Here is a 26,525-nt window from a genome sequence, read left to right as displayed (position 1 = left end):
ATTTCCACACTTGCTCTTGTCAAGCTGTAACCTGTTTTTTATCCTACGTTTTGCAATGTCACGCGTGCCGTACCATGTCACGTTACGTTTTTCTCTGCACTACTGTCTTGCATTATGCCATACCGCTCTTTCTTTCGCAATGTTATGCCGCGTTATATCACGTCGTAAAATTTGGCAGTGGTTTGCCATGGCATAATTTGTCACACAGGGAACGTCACTTCTTTACAGTAAACAGCAAAAATAGCCAGTGGCGGTGGCGTCACGGACAGTGTGGCCCATGCAATTCGCCAACAGGATTGCTCAGGACAGAGCACAGGACAGCTCAGTGCATTAGCGCAGGGCATAGAACAGCTCGTTGCATCAGAGCAGGGCACAGGATAGCTCGGTGCATCAGCCCGGGCACAGGACATCTCGGTGCATCAGCCCGGGCACAGGACAGCTCGGTGTGTCAGTGCAGGTCGCAGGACAGCTCAGTGCATTAGCGCAGGGCACAGGACAGCTCGTTGCATCAGCACGAGGCACAGGACAGCTCATTGCATCAGCGCAGGGCACAGGACAGCTCGTTGCATCAGCGCAGGGCACAGAACAGCTCGTTGGATCAGCGCAGGGCACAGAACAGCTCGGCGCATCATTCCGCCAACATGGAGCCGGAAGATCGTAAGCCATGACGCGTCTTGGACACACGTGCAGCACAAGGCCTGCAGTATGCGACTTTGCCTCATGAATCGCCTGAGTCTGATTCTGCATGCTTTCCCGTCAAATGGGTGATGACTTGATTCGCGTTCGGCTTGATTCCCAAACATTCTCCACTGTCCGCCGCCGGCAGAAAACCTATTTGTGATCCTTGAGAACACTATGTAAGAAATGGATCTCCTACTTGCGGCGATTCGTATGTGTTTCATGAGTGCAAGCCGATGTCATGTGTTTATATGTTTGCATTAAAAACTAGCATGTGTTACAGAGTGAGCGTTTTAATCTTGTTTTATTGCCACTTGATACGTTTAGTGATTACCATGCATCACTTCTGATTCCATGCTCCATTCGATTTCATTCCATTTCAACATGGAACAATGCTACGCTATGGTATATTTCAGCCCACCGATGACTTTCTGACTTGCCAGCATTCTCCACGCTAGTAAGCGGCGTAGTTGACGCGTCCTTAGCCACACGGAAGCCTTCTCCAGGAATTCGGCGCGACGCTCAGCCCCGGCGTCTGCCCTCCTCGCGCCGGGCCGGCCGCGCCGCCTCCTTCGTCGCGTCGGTCTCGACGTTGCCCCGGCGGGCCGTCGTCGGTGCCGCCAGTGTGCCGTCGGCGTCGACGGGGGGCGTATCTGCGGCGGTGTCGGCGGCTGAGACTGCCGGATGTCGGCTGAGGAGGACGAAGGTGGGTTCAGGCGTCAGCGGACCGCCCCCAACGGTGCGACAGGCCGGCATGTGTTCAGATTGTGTGAGTGCGCGGGCTTCCGTCAATGTGACGGCACGGGGAAATCTTATAGCAAGCCGCCGTCCCGTATTGTGCAGTATAAAAAACACAGCTTGAGGTTTGTCAAGGTAAAGGAGGGAAGATGTGCGTGGTCAGTTCTGTTTCCATCGCGGTGGGTTGGTGAAGTCGGTGGGTTGTTTCAGACCCAGCTCGGTGCCTGGACGTAAAAAAATTGGCATGATGGCTTAATATTGCCGTAACATTGTCCCATAACTGATACATTAATGCAACCTCATATCAAAGTAACATTAGTATGACCTTAATCAAGCCTCAAATAACCTTAATGGCTCGCGGCCTCCGGCGGCCCTCCAGGTCCCTGTTCATCCCACCTACCGTGGTACGCGAGCGTGCCATCCGGGCGGCAGCGGCGCGCGCCGTTCATCTGCCAGCCCTCCGCCCGTCGGTGGCATGCGGGGCCTTGTCATACGGCACGACCTCATCGCAAAGCCACCCGCGGCCGACCATCCCCGCCTCTCGCACCCACAAGGAGCTTCGCGCCAGACTGGATGATGTGCTTGTCGTGCGGCACATTTTGGAGACTGATGATATTGTTTTCGACGAATTGTGTCAAAGACGGAGTGAACGATCATGCACGAAGGATGTCGCGTTGTTGCCATTTTTGAACATATGTTGCACTTGCACTGCTATTATGCTTGCGCTGAATCAAACGACAAGTCACTTGTTGGAATGATTCGTCAACAAAATGAATCTAAACTTCAAGCTATGAGAAATCATTTACTTCTGGATTATAGTCGGTCTGAATATCGTCGACGACGATAGGTCAGTGATTCGGGTTGGCGTTAGACCCGTAACGTTTTGACAAATATGCAGACATTAAAATGGATGCATAGAGCGGTGGTATGATTTTGACACTGCGTTCGTGTGCAGGTAAATTTATTTCGTGCCAACCGAGTGCCAAAACATATCATTATATCTAGTCCATTATGCGATGGTCATTAAAGGAGTTCCGTATCGCTTAGCTTACTTCTTCGACACAAACAGAGGTCGATGGGGCATCATTACGCCACTAGGAATCGGTGGCTCTATACTCAAAACGTTGGATCTTTGCTCAAAGAGGCCTATGCAATGGGGATATCTGTATAAACGCTGAATTTGAGAAAAAAGGAGCCGTCATATTTTACAAGGAGCAGACTTTTGTAGCTACCTGTAGACGGAAGAACAATTTGACTCGATGCGATTAAATCGTGATGATTGAGGTCTTTGCGTGCGACGGCTGCTAAGGTAACTACCTTCTGTGATGCTCCCACCTTGTTGTCATGACCTTTGGTAATCACCCTGAAATTTTCCACGTTTGTTATCAAGGTCCAGAACATTGAACCACAGCGCACCCTTTCTCAAATTATTATTTCACAAAAAGTCTACCTGAGATTAGCGAGCTTGTAGGCGCATATAGCTTAAGTGCACCGCAGGTAAAACACTTGTGCACTTTTCATCTCGCGCTAGTGCCGAATCAAAACCGATCCTATGCTCATTTTCTATGCACTCATTTGCGTGATGTTCGAGGCTAACAAACCTGCCGAATGTCCAAAGGCTTCCGCAGTCACTTGATACCGACGCTGATGAAGGGACTGAGAGATCGGAGGCACCACCATTGCCGAGCAAAAAAGCACGATAAGTGTTCATCGGCATGAGATGAAACCAACTATTGTAAGTACCTGAAACTAGCCCGTCTTTATGGCGCCATATTTTCCATAATATATATATTTGAATTCTGGGCATTGATAGTCCTGTTTCCAGTTTCCGATTTAACCACGTGCAACATCTGCTGCAATTCCAACAGACACGAAGCTGATCAAGTATGCCAATCATGACCAATTCATTCTGAAAATGCCTTTCTCGGCGGTGGGATTCGGTGACTTGAGTGCGTTTCACGTCGCCATCCTACCGAAACCAATTGCTCTGTGATTAACCTCGTCGCCTGTGATACTCCGCGGAACGATAGTGGTTTTCTGGAAACTGTTGGACGGTAACTGTAGCAGGCAGACAGTGCCTGAGGCGGCGCGCAGCCAGCGGCGGCCCCGATTTCGCCTCACAAACATGAAAACCCCAGCTTCGTCAGTGGAAAACTTCAGTGGCAAGCCTTGTAGCCACAGGGCAAATTCAGGGGCAAGCATTGTAGCCATAGGGGCATTCAGGGGCAAGCATTCGCGCACTATTGCACACATACACACACATCACACATACACGCACACTAATGACATTCATACAGATGCTAGGCGGAGGCTGATTTCGTGTAAAGTGATGCTGCTCGAGCCATTTGCTTAATCACATATATGCGGTCATAGGCTGGTGTTCGAATGTGCGCTTAGTTAGCAAGCAATCCACCATTATATCCAGCAATCTAGCGCGCATTATGTGGCGTGAGGCGGGCATAGCGACCACACACGAACGAGTCATTAGTTACCGTTTACATGATGGCAAACGCGAATTCATGGAAACACTCGCATCCTTGTAAACCCGCACAAATAGCTGTGGTCAAGGCACGGGAAAGCCATAAAATAAAGGTATACTGATTCACAAGGGCCTGGAAGGTGACATTCCACTGTTGTTCCTTTTAATCCCTGATATATGAAAATGCAATGCTTGCAAGCTGGCTGAGCACCAACTTGGTCACGTGACCACCAGCTTGGTCACGTCTGGCATTGCCAGCGGCGAAAATGATATACTTCTAATTACTTGCGGTGTTGACGACCGCAGTCAAGTGTATTGTACCTGAGCATTTGTGGTGAATGATTTGTCACAGAACCGGGGCGCAAAGCCGGACAACTTGTATGTCTCGCTCTCGCTCTCGCTTTTTTCGTTTCTTATCGCCTCACATCTTAATCCAGTGTAAAAACAAAATACTCTTCACAATTCTATACTGCAAAGCGACGCGCTTGATAACAGCATGGCACCGTAATGCCTCGAGATGTCTTCAGCACAACTAAAATTATTCGCTCTTCGCGTTTCTGAAGACTGTAAAGCTGCGATCATGGTGCAGAAACAATAGCATCAAAAATGCGAGGCGTACGTGTGGTTGGCCCAAGCTCCAAATTGTCTCACTATTGACTTTACAGTGACGCAGTTAAGGGCATATTCACCAAAAAAAGAGATATTACGTTATCTAGAGCAGTCTTTTCTACTCAAAGGTATACCAATGGTTAAAAGTGAGCTTATTTAATCATACCTGATGCTTGCTTCAATATCTTCAAGCATGGAACAGTCCCTTGAATGCCACCAGACAGGCTGACACCCGAATTACCTCGGCACGGAGTGCCTGACACAGCAGTAGCAGCAAGCCGTGCCCTACAGGCGGCGAAGTGTCTTCAGAGCTCCCTTGCTTCGCCCTGAGTCCCGACCCGTTGTTGTCCGGAACGGCAGGTACAGGTTAAGTAGTTAGCTCTCGGCGCTTGACGGGTGTAAACAAGGGGCCGTGAGACACTAAACACGCGCACAGACTAGAGGGCATCTGCTGCTGCCTGGGGGGCGGGGGCAATCAGGCACGAGTGAGGAAGAGAGAACGGAAGAGAAAGATATGGTACATGTATATATATGTAAGAGTAAAGAAGAGGCAAGAGTTGTAAAGCAGAGCCGGACATGCACACACACATACACACTCACACAACATAATGATTAAGAGCGACGGCTGTAGGGAAATGGGGGGGGGGGGGGGGGGGGGGGGATCGAGCAGCCACGTATCTGAATAAAAGACAGAACGTGGGGTCATTGCTATGGTCTCAAATGCCTGAGGTACGGACATCGATAAACGGATGAGAGTCCGAGTTTAATTACAGAGATTGTGGGTTCGAACATCGTGAAGACATAGACAACATCGACAGGGGATTTTCAGTTTACATCAGTTACCGCGCACAAACTCCCCGCACTTAAGTCTGGACTTTCTCACCTTAACTACAATACTCGTGTTTTTGCGGTGCGAGCACTACCGAGATGGTCTTGGGTTTCACTAGCTCACGTGTCACCCAGGGACAGCTTTGCGGGCAACCTTCCCATGTGTGTCAACCAAATAGCTCCTCAGCGCCAGCATACATAGTCGCAGTCTAATGAAGTGCAAAACCTGACAGTCATTGCTACTGACATAGCGCTCGGCGGCACTGGAGCATATTTACCTTGCAGCGCAAAGTGTCATTCAGAGAACGTGACCTACGTCCATTTGTAGCTTTCAATGAGCAAACTGCACACCTGGGGCAGGTGAGCACATGCAGGCAGGGAAAATGTCACCGCATTGTGTTTCGCAATACGCGTTTCGAAGTCATCGGTGAGAAAAGCCAGCCGTATGGCAACAGCTGGAGGCGGTGGTAATCTACGTGGATGCCCATGTGACTGCATTGCTTTCATGCTATTGGCCAGCTTCCCCATGCGGTGATGGCCTGGCGCTGCACTGCCATGTCTGTTCACGCGGCCACGAGGCGGACACGTACGAGCTCGCGTGGACCAATGGCTACCACTGAAGAAAGCTCCAAGCAGGAGCAGCCAGGCGCAAGTGGTGCAGCCGGTAGGATGGTGGACTTCTGTTGCGGGCAGCTGAGTCTCGGTATTGCACACTGCATGTGCTGGATTTATCACGGCAATCAGTGTGGCATTGCTTCACTCTGCCCACCAGTGCCACAGGCAATGCTGCCCACAGGCAAACTGCCAACCAGCGAGTCTGGACATCGCCTGCTTCCTCTAACGCAGTAGATCGAAAATATGCGCCAGATAAACACTGCCGACCAAAGACAAAAGGTTTGGTGCTGTGTTAACTAGCCCTTAATGGCTCTCAGGCCTTTTTGTCCTTGGACGACAGACCACCGCAGTGCTCCGCTGTTTTACAATTTGCGGGCGTGGTAAGTCATGATTTGTTTCCAGACGAATTCCTTCCCATACGTACAAGGTTGACACAGGTTAGAGGATTCCTATTCCCGTATCTGCTCAGTGATGGCGATTGTGAAGGCTTTGACTGGCTTCAAGCATCAAGCACAATATTCTACGGATGACTCGAACAAATATGCTGGCTTTTGCTTTTCGCAACAGGCCACATAGACTTCTTTGGATTCATCGAATGGCGTACATGTTAATCATGGTGAGCGACTTTGAAGTAAGTTTACTTTGCCAGCACCGCCTTAGAACAGAATGAATTCCAGACGAGATTAGCCGTTAGTTCTCATACAAACATGTGCCACGTCATTGCCATCTTCCTGACGCAGCACCAGCACATTCCTTCCTGATCCTGCCGGCCGCAAGCTATTAGTTCGCGTCAGAAGTAGGTAAAATTCAATTCATGCACATCAAAACTAAGCAAACATTCGTAACACACAGCACACGTGCATGCGCGCAACGCCGTACCTGGTGGTGGGACGACTTCAGCGAGGCCATACTAGCACAAGAGACATTGGCCACTGCAGGACAGTACCTGCATTTGGAAGGCTGAACGGGCAAAATCAACTGTGATAAATACGGAGGGAAGCAGGGAAGTGAACAACAAACGAATACAGGAGCCCTGGTACATGATGTATAATATAGACGCAAAGAAACGCAAATCAATAAGGGTGTGAATAACGTACTGCGTGAACAAACACAGCTATGCTTATCGGAGATAGTTCCACGAGAGGCCGGGTCGTACGCTTGTGATGTGTTGTATTTATCGTTATCCATGCGTAAAATGAAACCTGGAGACCAAATGGTTGGTTAACGAAATGGCGGATAAAGATCGAAGTGGAATGGAACATATGAGTGTTGACTCTCATCTGATTGGACGGCGCTAGTACCACGTGACTGGCTAGATACGGTCGTAACATAAGCCGTAGCCAAATTATTGAGCCCGTATCCGGTAATGACTGGTAATAACTGGCAGATTGCGGAATATATTTCATTAAAGGGCCTCTTCCCATCTCTGGGCTGGGGATAAACCAGACGGAGATGCGGCAATCTCTTACACCGTCGCCAGCTAGCGCACGCGTTATACTAACGTTAATTTGTTGTGTTTTGTTTGTTGTGTAGCAAGCAAGGCGTGCGTTTATATTTTGCCCGGGTGCTGGACTTGGCTTCCGGAATGGTGTATTTTCGGGGATAGAGCTATATAAGCTTTAAATATTTATGTCAAATAGCTGAGAGGACCAACGCTAGTATATTACTAGATATGCTCCTGAGTATGTTTCAAAAAGAAAGTATGGGCAAATAGGGAGAACACTAAAAGCGTATGCTCTATTATTGGACTGCGAACGCAATGGTCACGCTTTGTTTTCTCCTTGACTTTTTTATTTCAAGGATGGTGCAGCTGGTGACAGCCGTTTGTACTGAGTGTGGGGGTTTCTGTGGTTGGTACCACGTGAGTTATTTTGGACAAAGTTCATGAGCACTACAAAGCGGGCACAAAAAGAAGGTAGGCTTGCCCTACTTTTACAATCTATACAGCATGTCCAGCCCCTTGACATGACACCTTTGGTCGTCATTGGCGGTCGGCACTTCACTCCTCTCTGTTCTGCCCTGTTCTGTTCTGTTCATCACTTCTGTTCTTTCTCTGTTCTCTGTTCCGCTGTTTTGTTTTGGTAACGGCACTGTCGCGCTGCCTTGCATGCCCGCACACCATTATCGTGCAGCACTTATCAGCGGCATGGCCAGGGTCGGCTGCCATCAGAAAAACAAATCATCTGGCATGTCTACGACACGTTCGCCAATTCTGTATAAATTGGTGATGAAGTGTCATGAGGATGCGCAAATCGCATATCTGTAAGCATATTTCAGCGCGTGTTGGGTGGTTGAACGCATGAGCAGAGGTTTTTTCCCACTTCATGTGAAGATGAGCATGGGCCGTGCGCACCGGTCTACAACTTAATCTAATGCAGTCGGTGACAAGCTAACACGCACATTACGTGCTCATTTTTTAAGCACATTTTTTAGCACATTTTTTTAGCACATTTTCCAACTACTGCGCTCAACCACAGGGCCTGCGTGATGTTTGAAGAACTGGCAACAAAAACCCGATATCTCGCGAGTGTCATTCCTGCTGTCAGACCAGGCAGTTCACTCCATGACTGGTGACTGAACTCCTTCGTGCACCCCTTCCCGACCTGGCCGGTGACTTCATCTCCCGCGCACCCATCCCGCGACCTGACAGGAGACTGCACCTCTGTGCGCACCCATCCACCGACCTGACAGGAGACTGAACCTCTGCGCGCACCCACCCCGCGACCTGACAGGAGACTGCACCTTTGCGCGCACTCATCCACCGACCTGACAGGAGACTGAGTCCCCCCGCGCGCCCATCTCGCGACTTGACAGGAGACTGAACCTCTGCGCGCACCTATACCCCAACCTGACAGGAGACTGCACTGCTGCGCGCACCCCCCCCCCCCCCCCCGACCTGACAGATGATTGCTTCCTCCACGCACCCCTTCCCGACCTGACAGAAGACCGCACCACTGCGCGCACCCATTCCCCGACCTGCCAGATGGCTGCACCCCTCCGCACCCCTCCCCCGACCTAACAGGTACCGATCGCCGCGCAGCTCCGTCGGCTCCGACGCGACGACAGACGTGTTTGGGAGACGAGCGACGGCTCCGCGTCCGTCGGCGGTACCGACCTGTTTGTCTCTGCCACGAACCGGGCGGCCGCGGCGGGTGCTGAGAGAGAACCCGGTGTTTGTCTCGGTGGAGGGGATTGCAATGCCCGGAGGCGGCCGTAGAGCACCTCTGTTTTGGACTCCGCGCCGGCTGGGCTCGGGCCGTCACAGCGGGGTACCGCGGGCAACGGCTGGGCAGAGCTGGTGCCGGTAAAAGGTTCGCTGCTTGAAGTCGAGTGGAAAGGCGTCGCACTCTCCGCTTGTATCAATGGCATTCCCCACGGTCGACGGCATTGGGCTGCATATGCGCTGATCCAAAATGGTAACAGATGCACTCGTCCGATCTGCGATTTTTCATTTTTGCTTTGGTCCGCATAGGCCAGGGAGCAATGCAATCCACAGCGTTACCGGCCCACAAGCTTGGAAACGCAGGCAGTAAGAACATTTCAGGTTATCCACAAACGCGTTAATTTCACTAAAAAACGTTCAGCGAGCACATCCGAAAATGACATTTGTTCCATTGGTCTCAGTTCTCCAAAGATGATGTCTGAATATTGATAAGAATTGATACACTGGCGTCATTTATACCCTAATCATTCGCGGGGTGCATTCTGACCACGACACTTCAAGTATGTCAAGGAATTGCGATGGCCTTGGTGTTCGCAGGCAAATTTTCTTCTTTGTGATGTCAATTGCCATGCCAACGATGAATGAGATCTCTGTGAATTCCCATTGCGGAGGCTACAGTGAATACCTCACTGGAATGTTTTGTATGCGCCTACGTAACCCACTCCAGAATATGGGGCTACAAGGATGAAAAGGGTCTAGCGTTGTACCGAAACTTTGACTCGCTTAATTTTAACTTGAAAATAAATAAAATTTTGCAATCCAAAGTTTATTGCATCTTGTTTGTTCTGCAGTAGCACTACCAAGTGCTATTAGTAGGCATAGCTGGTCCCGTGATTTCCCCGAGTGCGTTTTGAAATGCGCCTATTAAGTCGGTGCGGTCCTTTCAAACCAACAAAAAAGAAAGGCGTTACACGGTTTTCCGGGTTGTAAAACACTGTCTCTGGTTGAACAGCCGCTGAATCATCAGTTTAGTACTGCGTCCAGACCGTGTCCTCTGTCACGCACACTTTCCGGCACGCATACAGTCACGCACACGCACAGCTCTCTAGCATGTCCAACAGTTGGTGGCGTGACTGTGAAAATTTGTAAAATGTCGGACATTAGTCGAATTGCAAGTCGATTGCAAGCGAAAAAATGTGTTCGTGTGGTAATTCTGAAGACACCGACAAAACAAAACCGACAACGACAAAAGTGCGCTCTATTCGACACGCCGTCAATTCCGTCGTTTTTTCCTCAATTTTTGCCGGCGATTTTGGTTTCTTTGTGTTCTGGTTCTGATACAAATGAATCCCTAGCACTCACTTACAGTGCTTCAAACTCGCCGAGAGATGGAAAGTGCGATGCTGGAAGTGTTCGCCGAGCCGAACATCGTTATGTGCTCGTGTCTGCCCCATTCTCGTGGTGTTCATGCGTTTCTATTTGTGAGCTCAGGATGTTTGCTAGTATTCACATACGCGGTTATGACGCTATGTTTAAGTCATTCATTTACAAGTCCGATTTCGGTAATAACTACAACCATGTCTAACGTCTTATATTATGCAGCACAAAACGTCACGCGCGATCGAACATCCGTCCCTCTTATTCTCTGTCTCGCCTCATCCTGCATCCTCGCGACGCCCGGCTTGTCCGGGACAGGCTGCATGCGTCAGCCACGAGTGAGCAGAGAGCTCCGTGGGAAGGGGGACCCCACCGCGTACCCAGGGCGCATGCGCGGGTTAAAGCCCAGCGGTTGGCCTTCCGCGTGCATGCAAGTCTGCCCCACCGTTAACCATTTTCCTTCATCCCATAGCCCTGAAATGATTATTTCTGATCGAAAGAGCTGTACCATCCGAAGTAAAAAACAAAAATTGTGATTGAACTTTGCACATCGGGCTGGACATCGACCGAGCAAAACTGAGATCGCCGTTTGCAGTTTTCCTCTGGCGAGTATCCCACTATAGTCAATTATCAAAAGGGTAGCGTCTACAAGTCCCTGTTTGTGTGCGACAGCGTGTAGACCATAAATATTCAGAGTGCATGTATAAGGAATGGGGCAGGCCCGGTCGGGGCGTTCCCCTGTCTCACGCGTGTGTTGTTCCGTGACAGTTGACACAGGGGGAAGGGGAGCACCTGCGCGATCGATGCGCGGACAAGATTTGTTGGCTAGCATCAAGCCAGCGGTGGTCGCAACATGAGAAGCGATGGGAAATTGTAAAGCTACGGCTGGTGATGTTATCAGCTCGCATTCTGACACTCCCTGACTGGTGACGAATTGCGCGCTCAAAGTGGTAAGAGGACGGGATGAAGTTTGATATTCTTATCGAGTTGATGTCGCCGAAAAATCCAGTTTCGAGTTTATGCGTGAGGTTATCATGTCAATTCAAGTATAACAATTCATGTTATTTGAACGCGCTGGCGTGGGGACAGACGTTGTGGTAGAAGTGGAGGGCGTGGGGATGGGGTGGGAGCGGAAGTCTCCAATCCCTGCACTTTTCGTCGCCATTTGTTGTTAACATTATGACAGTTAACATCATGGTACAAATGGACTCAAATTTAAATGTTTTATCCAGCAAACCTTTCGTTGGATGTCACGACCCCACGGCCTTGGCTGAATGCATTCCGGGGTCTTTGGAAAACATCATAATTTTCTTAAGATATCTAGAACAGGTGACTGAACAATAAATCAAACTTTTTCTGCGTGCTTTCCCAATAGTCTTAAGCTCATGCCCTTCAGAACTGGGATGCTACCAAGTGTTCTTATTTGTCATCTTCTGGACACCATGTAACGATAACAGTCATGGGTGTACGTCGCTAAAGTAATCCAAATGTACGAAGTGCTCCACCAGGTCCATTTCTCCTTGCTTTTGTTTAACAAAACAATAATATCGAACATGTTTTCTTCATATCACGTTAATGCTCCAAGGAAATGTTCCAACCTTGAAGATATTCAAGCAAGCACTACATGTTCTGAAATAACACAACACGATTCGTCTTTGTAGAAAATATGCCTCTCAGGACTGCATTGTTTGATTGCGTCATGCGACATTTGTATGACAATGAGATGCTGCCAAACTAGCCATGCGAAATCGTCACCCTGGTCACTCGATTGTCACTTGTAGTACTTCAAACTCGCCGAGCGATGGCAGTACAGTGCTGGAAACGTTCCCTTAGCAAAACATCGTTATGTGCTCGTGTTTTAGCCCATTCTCGTGGTGTTAATGCATATCTTGCGCTGAGTTTAAAATATTTACAAGCATTTGCATATTCCGTTATGGCGCTGTTTTTAAGTCATCTCTCTAAAAGTCTGATCTTGGTAATGAGTAGCAATCATGTAAAACTTTTTATTTTATGAAGCAGAAAACATCATGGGTGATTGAAGCTTGCACAGGTTGCCCAACATTGATTGAGAGCCAGTTGATCTCCACTATATTTGGAAATCATGCTCAAGGACGCCAGATCTGAACGGCTCAACGACAACATTTTTTCCGGCCTTGATCGCCGCGTGGCCTATGGGGTGGCACAATTTGAATGACGTCGCAATAACGTCATGCGTGCCTGAATGACTTTGAAGAAGTCTGCACAAAATAGTCTTCTCATCTTCCCCGGCGTGTAGCTCAGAAACCAGAGGATTTTAGGTATTAAGAAAGGCAGCGATACGAAATGCACCGAATGATGTTCGAACTGCCCATTTCAGTTCAAAAGCACATACAAATGTGGTACACCCCATTTAGCGTTGTTCCGTCGCGATTTTGAACACAACTGGAAACACTGAGCATCCTCACGCATTTCGGTGATTGTCTGACGTCTTCATTGCCAAAACATCCATTTCCGGACTGGGGTGAAAATGAGAGTACGTCACGGATTGCATTTTCAAAACTCGGTTCTGTCCAGTCCGGCTAGTCCAGATCCAATCCATCCGCCAATACGCTTTTCTCAGGTTTCTCATTCCAATCCAGCCCGGCACGCCTTCACAAGAAAAACTGTTTACGAGTTTTATATAAGTTTTTTACGAACTAAAATAAATCGTGTCAGTCCTTTTCCCCACTGAGGTGTTAAAAAATACGGCGAATTTCGCTCATCCAGATATCTTGCATTTAAAGTTTTTATTAAAATTCCTTCGAACAAAAATATGCAATAAGTTACCATAAGGCAGTGGGTGCTACGACAACAGCTTGACGACCGTCGAAAATGCAATTCTGCACGCGGATCAGAACAAACAATACTAAATATATTATTACTTTCATCAGTCATAATTATTTGGACCAAAAACACTCGAGTACATCCACTTCCCGGTGGCAAAAAATCGTTTTTAGACTCAGTACTCTAAAGGCATGAGCTACGTGAGCTACATGATCTTATTATCTACATTTTCAGACTCAAAGCTAGGTGCAATATGCCTACACATGACACTGGACAGTTTCAGCGGCGCCCAGTTCACAAGTGCAGGATGACGCTCGTCTAATACGCCTTTTGAATAACTGAAATGATTATTTCGCCTCATATATTATGTTTCAGGTTCATACCCTTTCTCTGAGACACAAACTAATGAAACAATGCCAAATGCGACCATCATTTTTTGCCAAGTTATCGCTTGCGTTAACATTATAATCCATGCAGGCGGTTGTCCACCTCCTGTGGTGTGGTACCTGTTCTTTCATCCATAAAAATGAAACAGCTGCGTCGTTTTTTAATCATTTTGTCAAAATGTTAAATAATCACAATCAATTATTTTCCTCATGCTCTAAAGAACACGAAGGCTATTTTTAGTTGTAATAGTGCTTCGCACAGCTGCTTCAAGCAACACTTACGCAGTGAAAAAAGCATAGTGACAATAATTAGTACGTAAATTTGTATCCGTTGTTTTGTATTCAACGCGCTGAGAGGCGTGCCATGAACACTATTAGATGTCGCAGCGTTTGAGCCCAAGTGTAGCGTCCCTCGTGCACCAAAGTGCCTTAGACACAAATCGAGAATCCTTCAGTATCCACAAAACGCTGTCCAAGCGATAGGTACCTGTCATTTGTCATTCGACATCTGTTATGACAGCTGGCCCATTCATATTTCATACACATACTACCCACTTGCCAGGGCCTCTGCTGATCACGCAAGCTGTTCAAAATCTTACCAAATCTTCATTTGAGGTATAAATAGACGGGCTTGGGTCACGTTTTCACCCACATTAATGTCCTGACTGTGTCACGTGGGTAAGACGTGTTGGACCATCTAAATCATTAGAGGAGAATCAAAGGTATACAAACGCATTGCTAGCGGCCAGTTCGTGCATATTTTAGGGAAGTATGGGTGGCATAGATAGCACACAAATCAATGAATCTTTACCGGATACCAAATTGTTTTTGCTGCATGCAAAGAGAATCCAACGCACTTTTCGTGAGAAAGATGCCGTTTGGCCCATGGTTGTAGAAGACGACATGCTCCTTTTTTGAGATAAATAAATTGGGGATGGGAGAGGGGAATTATTGTGGGAATGCAACAATCGTTGTTATGGCGGACACCTGGAAATGTAGCAGTTGAAACAGCATAGTTAATCTGAAGCTGGTCTTAAGCTCATAAATTTGGCTGGCTGCACAGGTAAACAGAAACCTTATTGTTGCCATGGAGTTAACCTGTCTGGTAGCTTTTACTTTAAAATTCTGTGATGTGCTTTTTACCAACAAAGCATGCTCCTGCCCCGTGCTGCAACAATGAAAAACGGTGCAACCTACAGTGGTTAAAGTCGATTGCTGATAATATTCAGCAAGAATGGCGGCTCTGTTGAGATGAAGCCCTGGTTTTCATAGTGATATATCTGAGCGCTACTTGATCATACCAATTTATCAATGTGATCTTTTCATCAGAAAATTTCCTCATGGCATGTTTGGTAAAGTTATGTTCTATGCCACTTGTTTGTACATTGCTCGGAATGAAGAGTACTGTATTTTATTGGTTTAAATACTCTTATGTTTTGGTGTCCTCAGTGAACGTCCAGGAACCATTTAGGGATCATTTCCATTTGATTGGTTTTCATTCCATTCAATCCGTATGAGCGGGCAGATTGGACAACCCGAGCCGGTGGTAATACATATTTTGGTGGGGATTCCTGATCCGGCCCTATCCCGCCAGAGGATTGGTCTACAATCCGTGAATTGATGCAGTCCGTGGAGTGCTCTTGGGGACACTCCCTTTAAAATACTGCCATCCGCCGTAGCGATTCACCAATTCGCTGCCAAACCCAAATAGAAAAGGAGAAGTCGCACTGTTATGGAGCACCGAAGTTGAAAGCAATAAACTCGACATGCACACGACAATCCGATAAGGTCGACTCTCATCGGGAGCAGCCACGGAGACAGCTCCCACAGACAAAAGATCTGTTGTATCAGAAGGCAGCACCTACAGATCACAGATCGAGTGCCTCGGAAGGCAGCACTCACAGAGCACAGATCTGATGTCTCAGAAGGCAGCACCCACAGATCACAAATCGAGTGCCGCAGAAGGCAGCACCCACAGAGCACATGAATGGTGTCTCAGAAAACAGAACCTTTTAGAGATCACACATCCGGTGTCTCAGAAGACAGCACCCACAGAGCATAAATCTAGTGTTCCAGAATGCAGCACCCACAGAGCACAAAGGTGGTGCTCAGAAGACAGAACCGTATAGAAAGCACATATTTGGTGTCTTAGAAGGCAACACCCACAGATAATAAATCTTGCGCCCCAGAAGGCAGCTCCCGCGGATCACAGATCTCGTGTCTCAGAAGGCAGCAACCAAAGAGCACAAATCTGGTGCCTAAGAAGGCAGCTACCTACAAACTGCCAGTTACATAAGGATTTTTTCCGTGGTGACATGTCCGAAAGTCGTACTTGGCGCCATGGCTTAGTTGGTTAAAGCGCCTGTCTAGTAAACAGGAGATCCCGAGTTCGAATCTCGGTGGTGCCTTTCTTCAATACGATTTGATAACACACACTGGATTTGCCACCACCAATGCGTCTTGTGATAGTCTTGTTATGATGTTTGTCTTCAGTCCGTGTGAGACGGAAAATCTGGAAATTCACTCCGTTCATGTCTTGGAAACCCATGTCTCGGTGAAAATTTCTGATCCGGTTGGAAATCCAAGTCTCGGTGAAAATTTATGATCCGGTTCAAGCCGGCTCGCGGATTAATTCACAATCCGTGGGGTGCTCTGGTGGAAACTGCATTCACATGTGGGGTGAAAATGGCATCCCCCCCCCCCCTAGCACATCGTATCCTTAGTCAGCTCGCCCGGGTTCAATGATGACCGGTTATTTTCGTTACAAAAGCTCGTTACAACTCATTGATTCGTTTCATTGTAAGAAGTAGCTCAGCGCGCGGTGATGGTTTGGAAAAAAAGCCCAGTAATGTGATAGCGTGTTGAACGCGAGCACCGTGAGGGTTAACACGAGCTCGGGTGGAGGCCAAATTGCCCCCCCCCCCCTCCCCGAAGGGTTTTTCCGGAATGGTTTCCAAACGGCGCGGAGAAGCTGCGTTAAATTTTGCATAAATGTAGAGAATTGAATAGCGGGTCGTGTGATAGTAAAACAATTAGGTGTACCTTGAAAGGCTACTGACCTATGGCAGGTCAGTCAGGCTATGAATTCAGCGAAGCAAATTTGTCAGCTAGTTTCTGGTGCTCATTTGAAATTCATTGATAACAGGAACCGCATTTAACATCTTCCATGGACTTTTTAAAGTTCACAATAGGTCACTGACCTAAAATCATCCAGGTCAAAGTTTCGTTTTTAGGAACATAGTGCCTAGAGGGATCTTTGTCGCATATTCAAATGCAAAACTCAAGGCATTCTTCTATTATTTTGGTCACCATGACCTTGAAAAGATAAAACAAGGTCACTGACCTTGAATAGGCATGTGGCCTTTTCCTTTAGAACAGGTTTCTAGGTTCTGTAAACACTTTGGAGACTAACTTGGAGTTTGACCTTGTTTGACCTGATTTGATTCGAAGGTCTTGACCTAAAATCATAAAAATTTGAGAGCAGTGAGTTCATACACAGGCCAATACACCCTGTGAGTTTGGAATCTCTAGCTCTCTTAGTTCCTGAGATCTCAGCAGGAGATAAAATTGACCACCCGAACGAAGGGTATCCAACCGGGCACCCGGACGCGTTTTAAACAAATAGATTGAACTAAGACGTCGAAGTCTCTGTATATTTATCTCGGTGGTAGTGCGTGCCTTTACTGCGACAATTTTTCGCATGTGCTGACAAACGTTTGCAGATTGCTCTTACTTTCGGTAACTACCATGCCTCAACTGGACTTACTCAATTGGCATATTAGCCCCGTGCAATGACCATCGAGGTCAATGCCATTTTCGGAAAACATTATTTGACCAGAGAAGTCTGCTAGGAACATCTGACGGACTAAGCATATGTCCGGCATGCAAAGAGTATCTAACGCATTTTTGGTGAGAAAGTTATCTTGTGGTCCATGGTTGTAGAAGACGGCATGCTCCTTCTTTGAGGTACATTAATTTGGGACGGGAGAAGGAAAATCATTGTGAGAATGCAACAATCTTTGTTATAGCGGACACCTGGAGATGGAACACTGTTGCCGGACTGTCTTACAGTGAGGAGGCGTTCAGGTGTCCCGAGCTGCCTGCATCTATATCATCTGAGGCCTATCGTTCGCACTGCAGCCAGACGGAGGTAGTTAGTGCTGTGATGGCGGCGCTGGGGGCGTGCGCAGCGTGCCGCCATAAGGGGAGAATAGCTCAAATTTTCGTTGAAAACCCATTTAAGGGTATGACAGACGTGACAATAGGCGTAAAGAACATGGTGCGTTTAAAACATATTTATTTTTGCTGCGTTCCCCAGCTTTCGTAGCCTTGGCATCTATTCGCGCACATATTAATTGGTGGCATACATAGGAGTGGGTGGGTACGTGCACCGGGTGTGGGTATGTGTGTATGTCCACGTACCCACCCCCACATCCTTATGGGAGTGGGTACGTGCACCGGGGTCCCAGTGACGTCACCCCTGACTGCCTCTCTCCGGGGCTGGCGCTTTAAACAGCTCGGGAAATCGGTTCAAACGAAAATTAGAACCCAGATAAGGGTGTTACGCGGCCCCAAAGTGGGCATGTGCATCACTGAGCTTCATTGCGGTGTCAAGCTAGTCAGCTTGATGATTTTTATGAGCACGATATGACCTTTAATGCTGGCGCGCCCCGCTACCCCAAATCCTCAAACATTGATCTGCGTCCCCATACGATCAACTGCGTGACACAATGAGCCATTTTGGCTAGGCACTTAACCGTTCGTCTTATCACAAACGGCATCAATGTTGATATAACTCATCAATTTAAATGCATTCTGTTCTGTGAGGAAACTTAAGTAAGCTGAGTTTTGAATGACTTTGGTTCCCCGGCCTGTCCGCCTACATTCTCAAACACATGTCAGTGCAGAAGCTTCTTTTGGGTCATGTGCGTTCGAAAACTGCCACGCTACTATCTAAAGCAAACGCTAAGTCCACTTTTAATCAAGCATTCATTACAGCGGCACCATAGCACTGCTGTCTGTCATGTTTTAGGTCCCATTTAGCACCAACCCAAATCTAAGGTTTGTACCACACCAGACGGACAAAGCCTGCCGCGTTCAAGATGGCTGACTCAAGTCTTAAACATTGTGGGAGTGCACGGTCAAAATGACCCCCCAGAGAACTGCCAAGCATAACACAAGAACAAAACACCCAGTATGTTTGCCTATTTCAACAGCTACTACTTTTAGAAGCACACAACATAGAAACACTTTAAATCCACACAACGCATGAGACCTGTCGCAAACGTTCCCGCTATTAGGCCGGAGTGCACACAGATTTAGGTACAAACGACGCGCGATGTGACCTCAGCCGGTGCTACGCCGCACGCCGCGGCAATCACGCACAATTGCGTGGGTTTGATCACGCTGGCATGCCCTGCGGTCAGTGCACCCCCTGGCGGGCAGCCTTAATAGCGAGGCTAAAGAGCGGCTGTCGTAGGCGTCGTCAGCGGTCAGCCGGATGCGTGCCATCGGCACCGAGCAGCACCAGCATCACGGCCAGCTGCCGCATCGGAAGACCGGACGGATGGGTGGTCGGTCATGCCTCCCGCATCCTGCCCACTCGGCGCGCCCCTGGCCATGTCCCTGGCCACAGCCGTGCCTCAGGTCTGCGTGGACGGGGGCGTTTATGAGCGCGGTCACTCAGCCGGATCCCGGCCATTTGTTTGGCGCGCCGGGTGGGACTGGCGTGGGTTGGGGTGAGGATCGGGGGTCGAAGTGGGGGTGGGAGGGCTGGGAGGAAGGGGGCGGTGGGGCGGGGGAGTGGTGGGGTGCGTATGTGGACGGGGCAGTTGTGGAGGTCTGGGTGAAGGCAGGTGTTGTGAGCCCGGGCAGCGGCGCGATCCCGCAGCGTGCTGGTATACTAGAACGTCATCCCTCATCCCAACCATGCGGAGCGGAGCCCACCGCACACGACAGGTCATTGGATTAACAGAACGCGTTTTAGCGCGGACAGACCTGTTTCATGCCTCCTGATAATTGACGATGACCAGGCTATTTCAGTGTAACATGAGGTACGCAAACTCACGACTACCCACAACCATAAGGAAACAATGGCAGAGCACGGAAGGAAGAAGCTGATGCCTCCGCATCGCCGCGCTTGAGCCGCCACTGGCCGGGCTGTATCGCCTGCGAAATGAGTCTATGTCGGGCCGACAGGTCTGAAATACGGCGATCATCACTACCGAGTGACCGTCGCCATAGGCGCACCCAGCGAATATCTCTGGGGGACGTGTTGGGAGAACGTTCCCAGCGTCAGCTTCCATCCACCGAAATCACCGGAGATACCACGCGCGTTTTCAAGCGATTTAGTGGGCCACCAGCGGCCGCAGTTGCTCTCCTCGGCGGGGCCTGCGCGCGCCTCTGTTCATGGCGTCATATCCGCTCGGTCAGCGGCTCCGTCCAAAGTGGAGGTGCTCAGAACAGTTGGCGGGTGACGAGCGTCATCCGTTATGGCGGCTATCAAACGCCTCAGGCCGTCGGCGCGCCAAGTTCGCACGGTGACACATTTACGGCGGTGTGGACTTAACCTGCCAGGTCACGTAACTGAGTCGGGGCCAGCCATGCGCTGGGCAGGGAGGGGTGAAAATGTCTGGAAACGGAATGTTTGCCAGCCTGTTGCGCCCGCCCTGCGAGAAGCCTGGCAGCCGCCATGGCGCTGATTCGGAATGATCAGCTGACGACGGCTGCGCCCGGCAACGTAGCCGCGATCCGAAATGTCGTCCAGACAACGTAGCCGCGATCCGAAATGTCGTCTAGATAACATAACCGTGATCCGTGATGTCGTCCAGACAACGTAGCCGCGAATGTCGTCTAGACAACGTAGCCCCGATCCGAAATGTCGTCCAGACAACTTAGCCGCGATCCGAAATCTCATCTAGACAACGTAGCCGCGATCCGAAATGTCGTCCAGACAAAGATCCCGTCTTCGTGTCCGCGACCCACGCACGACGCAGCGGAAAACACGGATCGCGAGCTGGGCGTTGTTTTTGGCGCTGGAATCGGCGCCAGTCTGTGGGGCGTGTCGTCCACGCTGGCCCGGCGCCCGTGATCTGGCGCTTCCAGCCGATAACGCTCGCTCGCCGGCGGCGGCGCGACCGTTACAAACGGAGCCGTCAGACGGCCGTGACGTCACGCCCCGTCGTCTGGCGCTGATGACGTCACAGCTGGCCGTAACGACGGACACCTGTTGGCCCTCCGTCGACCCGGCAGGAAATTGCCACGGGAGGCGGCGTCAGCTGCTTGGACGACGCAGTCAGCTGTTTGAGGGCGTCGTCGGCTGGTTAGTGATGATCAGGTATGGTGAATGCGGTGCCTAGGATTTGGTAGTGCCGGTCCGGAAGATGATCAAGACGGCGAGTCTCATGTGCCGACATGATGATATAAATGATCATGTCAGTGATGACATAAATGAGACTCATGTGAGTCTCATTTAGATGAGATAAATAAGACTCATGTGGGTCTCATTTATGAAATTGAGGAAAGCTGCCGATAGCTTACAAGTTTCGGCTAACACAACACCTGCATGCCTGCACAACACCAGCTGTTTTAGATAAGCACCGCCATAGCCCTCAAATGCTTGCACTGCAATATGAGTGTAAACATTTGCCATCAGGAATCCCTCATCCTCTTTTGATGCACATTGCAATTATGCTGATCACTGGTCGTGGTCAGTGCAAGGCCTGGCCTAGGACACAAAACTGTACTGGTATGAGTGGAACATGAAAACACTACTAAATCCACAACACCAAAACAGCACCAAACAGTGGCGTTACAACCATCACTGGGCGTCTCCCAGTCAAAGAAATGCTGATTAGAAGACAGAAGTATTAGCCTTATTCCTCGGAAAACCAGGAGAATGAAGATATAGTTAGAACTTCTGCTATTGTTTCGATAAAAGCATGTTGCTGAAATACCAACCTAACTACATCTCCATTCTCCTGGTTTTTCCGAGGAATAAGGCTAATGCCACTGTCTCATGTATGTGAACAATGTTCCTCGCTAATGCACTGAACAACTCACATAAACGTTGATTATTGTTGTGTCCTGACCAACTAAAACGGCAACAAAGTGGGCGGGACTGCGGTAGCGGCGGGCGTACGGTGACGTCACTGATGTCCGACAAAGCCAAGCCCCCCGATTTCTCGCCACAGCTGGAAAAACAGAGCGGACGTTGAGGTATGCGGCATTATTACCCAGACAAATGGTGGGTCCGAGTCTCAGCCTACCGCATCGCTCTTCCAAGCACCTTGCAGGTTCGATGGACCGAAATAGCCGGACCTAATCCAGGCTTGAGCACCATCATCTGCGAGGCTGGCGGGCGGCATACCGATCACTGGCTGCCTCTCGCACCATGAATGGGCAACTCTGCTGCATCACAAGGCAGCGGGGAGGTCGGGTGCAGCAGCACTCTTAATGCGCAGCGTACCGAGTTGTTCTGAAGGTGGACTGTAGTGACCTGATATCGGAACTGTATGATGAACTGGTGTTTCACCTATATAGCGAGCTGGCAGGGTAAGTCACGAGCTAGGTGACGCTGAGATGCAACCATAGGACGGACCCTATGGTATGACGTTGGTCACCTGGCACTTTTTAGTGGTCATTTCTGGAAAACCTACTCAAGGTAAATTCATACTAAGTTGAAAAACTTTAACTGATCCATTTTGTAGACGCATAAAAAGTGTGACGATTTCTGTAAGAACCGGATCTTGAAATGCTGCACCTATGTCACTTGACCTTGTCAACTGACGTTTTGTTTACGCCTAAGGCAGCTGGCCTTTCTTTGACAACTATTTTGGAAATGTCATCTACATAGAGCAGTGTTAATTTGATACAAGCGACATTTGTAGAATTCATGTATATAGGATGAGCATAAATGCGATCTTCGTAAGAAATGAATCCGAACTTGTGGCAGCTACGCGAGTTAATTCTGACAGTTGAGGTTTTGTCTACATTTTGGCCACAGCCGCGTCCGGCATCTCCGGCATGGGCAAACAAAGATCAGCTGATCCAGACTTGTCTTGATCTAAGTTGTTGGCACCACCTTGCGACCTAGCTTGCTTTCTATTATAATGTTTCATTTAAGACAGTTTCACCAGTTTCGAGTGTGACGAGGTTGCGGATTAGCGAATAGGCACAGGGGAGAGTAGTCGTTATTGGGGTTTTGCGACGTGCTCAGCTGCTGAGGCTATGTAGCGTTGCCTGCCTGCCACCTTGGCAGGAAGGGAGAGCTCTGTGGGGAATCGAACCCCATACCCTAGCAGGAAGGGCGAGCTCTGTGGGAAATCGAGCCCCATACCCTAGCATGAAGGGGAGCTCCGTTGGGAATCGAGCCCCATACCCTAGCAGGAAGGGCGAGCTCCGTGGGGAATCGAGCCCCATACTCTAGCAGGAAAGGCGAGTTCCGACGCGAAGCGAACCCCATACCTTTGGTTTCCCAAACGTACGAATGGCAACGGAGAGGAAAGACGTTTCTTACATGGAGCTGAACTAACGGTGCCTTTTCTGTCCTGGTGCTCATTAATATCATCGATGCCAAATATTAAGCTGTGGAGCAGGGTCAAGACGGTAAAAGTGTGAAACATTACCACGGCGCGAAAACAAACAGTTAAGTGCTTTAAAAGACGTAATACACCAGCCAAGATAAACACACGCTTGCGTTAGATATCACACGTCGAGGCCCAAGATACGTCCATTTTTAATGCGACATTTCAAACCACGTACTCCTGTGACCACCGTACCGAAACTCATTCTCATTATACAATATTGACTTGCTTTGAAGGAACGTGATAACATGTAACGTGCACTTGAGCCGCACTCGGCGAATTAGCCGAGTATGGCTTGCATAACCGTGTTCACGCTGCCGCTCGAATGCTTATTTACTTCGCTTTGGTCCAATGGCAAAAAACAAGAAAGCAGCAAGAGTGAAGTCGTCACACGAATCGGATTCGGGGCGCCGATGCGTTCATCTGGTTCACCACAAGATCCCAGCGTCCCTTGGAAAACCGTCTCCCATGCTTTGCGCGCCTCCGCGCCGTTGGGTCGCCGAGCTGATGAGCAGCTAATACCATGATCGGTGTCGTTGGTAGTGATGACTTCGTTTAAAACCTTGTGTGTGATGTAGGGGGGGGGGGGGGATTGTGGTCTCTGGTGTGTGGTCGTGTGTGGTCTCTGATGAGGTGCTATGCTGATGCCACCTGATGGGTGACCACCCAATGACCCCCTGCTCCGTTGCAGGTCTGACGGCGCGGCGGTGAGGTCATGACACCGCGGCCGCCGCCGGCCGTGACCTCCGTGACCCTGGTGACCCTGGTCGGCCTGGCGAGCCTGCTCGACCTCGGGTCAGCCCGTTGCCCGGGCCAGTGCCGCTGCGACCGCAAGATCTCCGACTGCAGCCACGCGCGCCTCGACACCGTGCCCATCATCCTCAATCCGCGCATTCACATCCTTCGACTTCAGGGCAACAACATCGGTAGCATCGAGGACACGCTCGGCTTCTACGCGCACCTGCTTGAGCTGGACCTGTCCAACAACAGCCTCGACTCGCTGCTGGAGCAGCAGTTTGTGCGACAGGGTGACCTGCAGCGACTGAACCTGAGGAAAAATCGCGTCACTGGCCTGATGCGCTCCACGTTCGAAGGACTTGACAGGCTCACGGAGCTGGACCTCAGCGACAACATGCTTACCACGCTGGAGGCAGGCGTCTTCAAGTGGATGGAGCGTCTGAAGCACCTCAACCTAGCGAGGAACAGGATACGAATGATATCCCGCGACGCTTTTGAAAACGTTTACGAGCTGCTTACTCTGGAGCTTGGGGAGAATGACATCAGCCACGTGCCGTCAGATGCCTTCCGTCATCTGGGGACGCTCCGCGTTCTGCGCATTGGTCACAACAGTCTCCAAGAAGTGCCTTTCCATGCTTTCTTTATGCTCCAATCGTTGCGCAACTTGACGCTTGCCCACAACCGTATTTACCGGATACACCCCGAGGCGTTCGCGGATCTCCTCGAGCTGCGTCGTCTGGATATCGGCTTCAACGAGCTGGACAAGTTCCCAGCCACGTCCCTGGCTCTCCCAGGTCTGGAGGTGCTGCACGCCGGGGGAAATCGCTTCTCCTCGCTACACGTGCATCATATGGACAGTCTGCATCGGCTGCGCGTTCTCCGAGTCTGTCACAGCCAGGAGCTGTCCTCAGTGACGGGACATATCTTCAGCAACAACCTCCTCCTGGAGGAGGTCCACCTGTGCGAGAACCCGCAGCTGACGTGGTTTCCCCCGGAGGTGGTAAACACGCTGCCTAACCTCAAAGTGCTTAATCTCGGCGGCAACAGCCTGGGCACGCTGGAGAACATGACGTCGCTGCTCCAGCGCGTCGAGGCCTTCAACGTGAGCGGCAATCCCCTAGTGTGCAACTGTTCGGCGCAGTGGCTGTGGGACCTTCCCGCCCACCTGCCAAACACCTCAGTGCTCTCCCCGATCCGCTGTGTGGACTCGGGCCGCCTTCTGACTGAGCTCAGCGAAGCCGACCTCGGCTGCGGCACGTGGCTCGCACCACTGCTCGTCGCCGTCGCCGCGTTCGTGCTCGTCTTCTGCGCCATATTTGTCGCCCTGCTGCTGCTGCGCAGGCGGCGGCGGCGCGATCGCCAGCTCACGTGCATCCGGGACGTGCGGAGCTACTCGAACCAGTGGGAGGACATGCTGAGCGACGCCGACGACGTCAAGGGCAGCCGCGTGTTCGGCGATGAGGTGAAGGCGAGCCGGATGTTCACGCAGGTGGATCCGGACTACGGCTCGCTGTCCAGGCTCGAGCACTTCACTTTCCAAAGTCCCGAGCACCAGAAGAAGATTCCCGTGACGGTCGTGTGAGGCTTTGTCGGGCATGGGAGGCGGGGCCACACTCTCATCTTGCTTCCTCCTCCTGGACAGTGACGAAGAGTCCTGCCGGTTTTCTATGGAGAGTTTAGACGCCTGGTGCTCGGGCAAGCGCTGTCTCGAGGCGGCGTGTCCCGCTTCGCTCCGTCCGAGCGCGCGCTTCGCCGTCTCCACGCCGCGAGGAGACCGTCCGCTTGTTCCTCTGAGCAATAGACATCGACTGCGCCGGTATCGTCACGGCGGCATGCGCTTTACATGCAACGACCCTGGCATAACGAACCGTGACCAGAATAGCGGCGCCCATTGCTGGAATAAATATCTCGGGCAGTTCGTGGGACACGTTGGGGGCTACCCTAGACATCAAAACGGTTATCACGTGATGTGCCATGAGTGGCATGGAGCGAAACACGTTTCGCCTCGGGCGGCTGACATCAAAACGGTGGTCTCGTGCAAAAGAAGCGCATGTGCTCGGCATGAGTCGTGAAGAGACATGCCCTACTTCACAGGCTACTGGCAAGCGCTCTGATGTCCATGCTTTATCGTTTTCTGGTGGGCGTTGTGACCATTGGTGCACTAGGCATTTCGAAATGCGTAGCGGCATGTGAGATAGCATGTACAGAAGTCACGATAAGATTTTCACGGATCTGCGCAAAAATCATGGAAAGGTTATCAGAGGAAGCCAAACAAACAAACGTAGGGCTTAAACAAAGTTCCAAGACCTGAAACTTCCTCCTGCGAACCTGGCTTAGCGTTATTATATCTCAAGGCGCCGGATAGGTTATGTATCCCTCTGGATAACTGGGACGAGGGATTTTATCAGCAAAAGTTATCAGACGAACCCAGATGTTGCGCCTTACGTCATGCATACCGCGACCTGGTTATTTTCTAGATCACTTTCTGGAGAGCTCTCTTCTTGAGAGACCTGCTTTCAGTAAAAACA

The 26,525-nt window shown here is 50.0% G+C and overlaps 1 protein-coding gene and 1 non-coding gene across 3 annotated transcripts; both read left to right on the top strand.

Moving 5' to 3' along the window:
* The first annotated feature begins 1,307 nt into the window (after window positions 1-1,307).
* LOC119114313 (leucine-rich repeat-containing protein 15) lies at window positions 1,308-25,906 on the top strand. 2 transcript variants are annotated; one of them, XM_037238509.1, is made up of 3 exons: window positions 1,330-1,384; window positions 3,035-3,151; window positions 23,951-25,906. In XM_037238509.1, exon 3 carries the CDS (start codon window positions 23,975-23,977, stop codon window positions 25,577-25,579), a length of 1,605 nt encoding a protein of 534 aa, XP_037094404.1. In that variant the 5' UTR covers window positions 1,330-1,384; window positions 3,035-3,151; window positions 23,951-23,974; the 3' UTR covers window positions 25,580-25,906. The 2 variants fall into 2 exon arrangements, with proteins under 2 accessions (XP_037094403.1, XP_037094404.1); XM_037238508.1 differs by lacking the exon at window positions 3,035-3,151 and having other exon boundaries at window positions 1,308-1,384.
* On the top strand, window positions 16,010-16,083 carry TRNAT-AGU (transfer RNA threonine (anticodon AGU)). The gene has a single exon. It is a non-coding gene; the product is annotated as a tRNA-Thr (tRNA).
* Window positions 25,907-26,525: the final 619 nt, after the last annotated feature.

The sequence above is a fragment of the Pollicipes pollicipes genome, unplaced genomic scaffold (assembly GCF_011947565.3).
Source record: "Pollicipes pollicipes isolate AB1234 unplaced genomic scaffold, Ppol_2.1 Scaffold_7262;HRSCAF=8765_pilon_pilon_pilon, whole genome shotgun sequence".
NCBI classification, from domain to species: Eukaryota; Metazoa; Arthropoda; class Thecostraca; order Pollicipedomorpha; family Pollicipedidae; genus Pollicipes; species Pollicipes pollicipes.
Note: the sequence above shows the minus strand (reverse complement) of the source record. Positions and strands in the feature narration are given on the sequence as shown.

What these genes read in the sequence shown, in the direction of transcription:
- LOC119114313 (XM_037238508.1), top strand. Translation starts at nt 23,975, where the DNA reads ATGACACCGCGGCCGCCGCCGGCCGTGACCTCCGTGACCCTGGTGACC.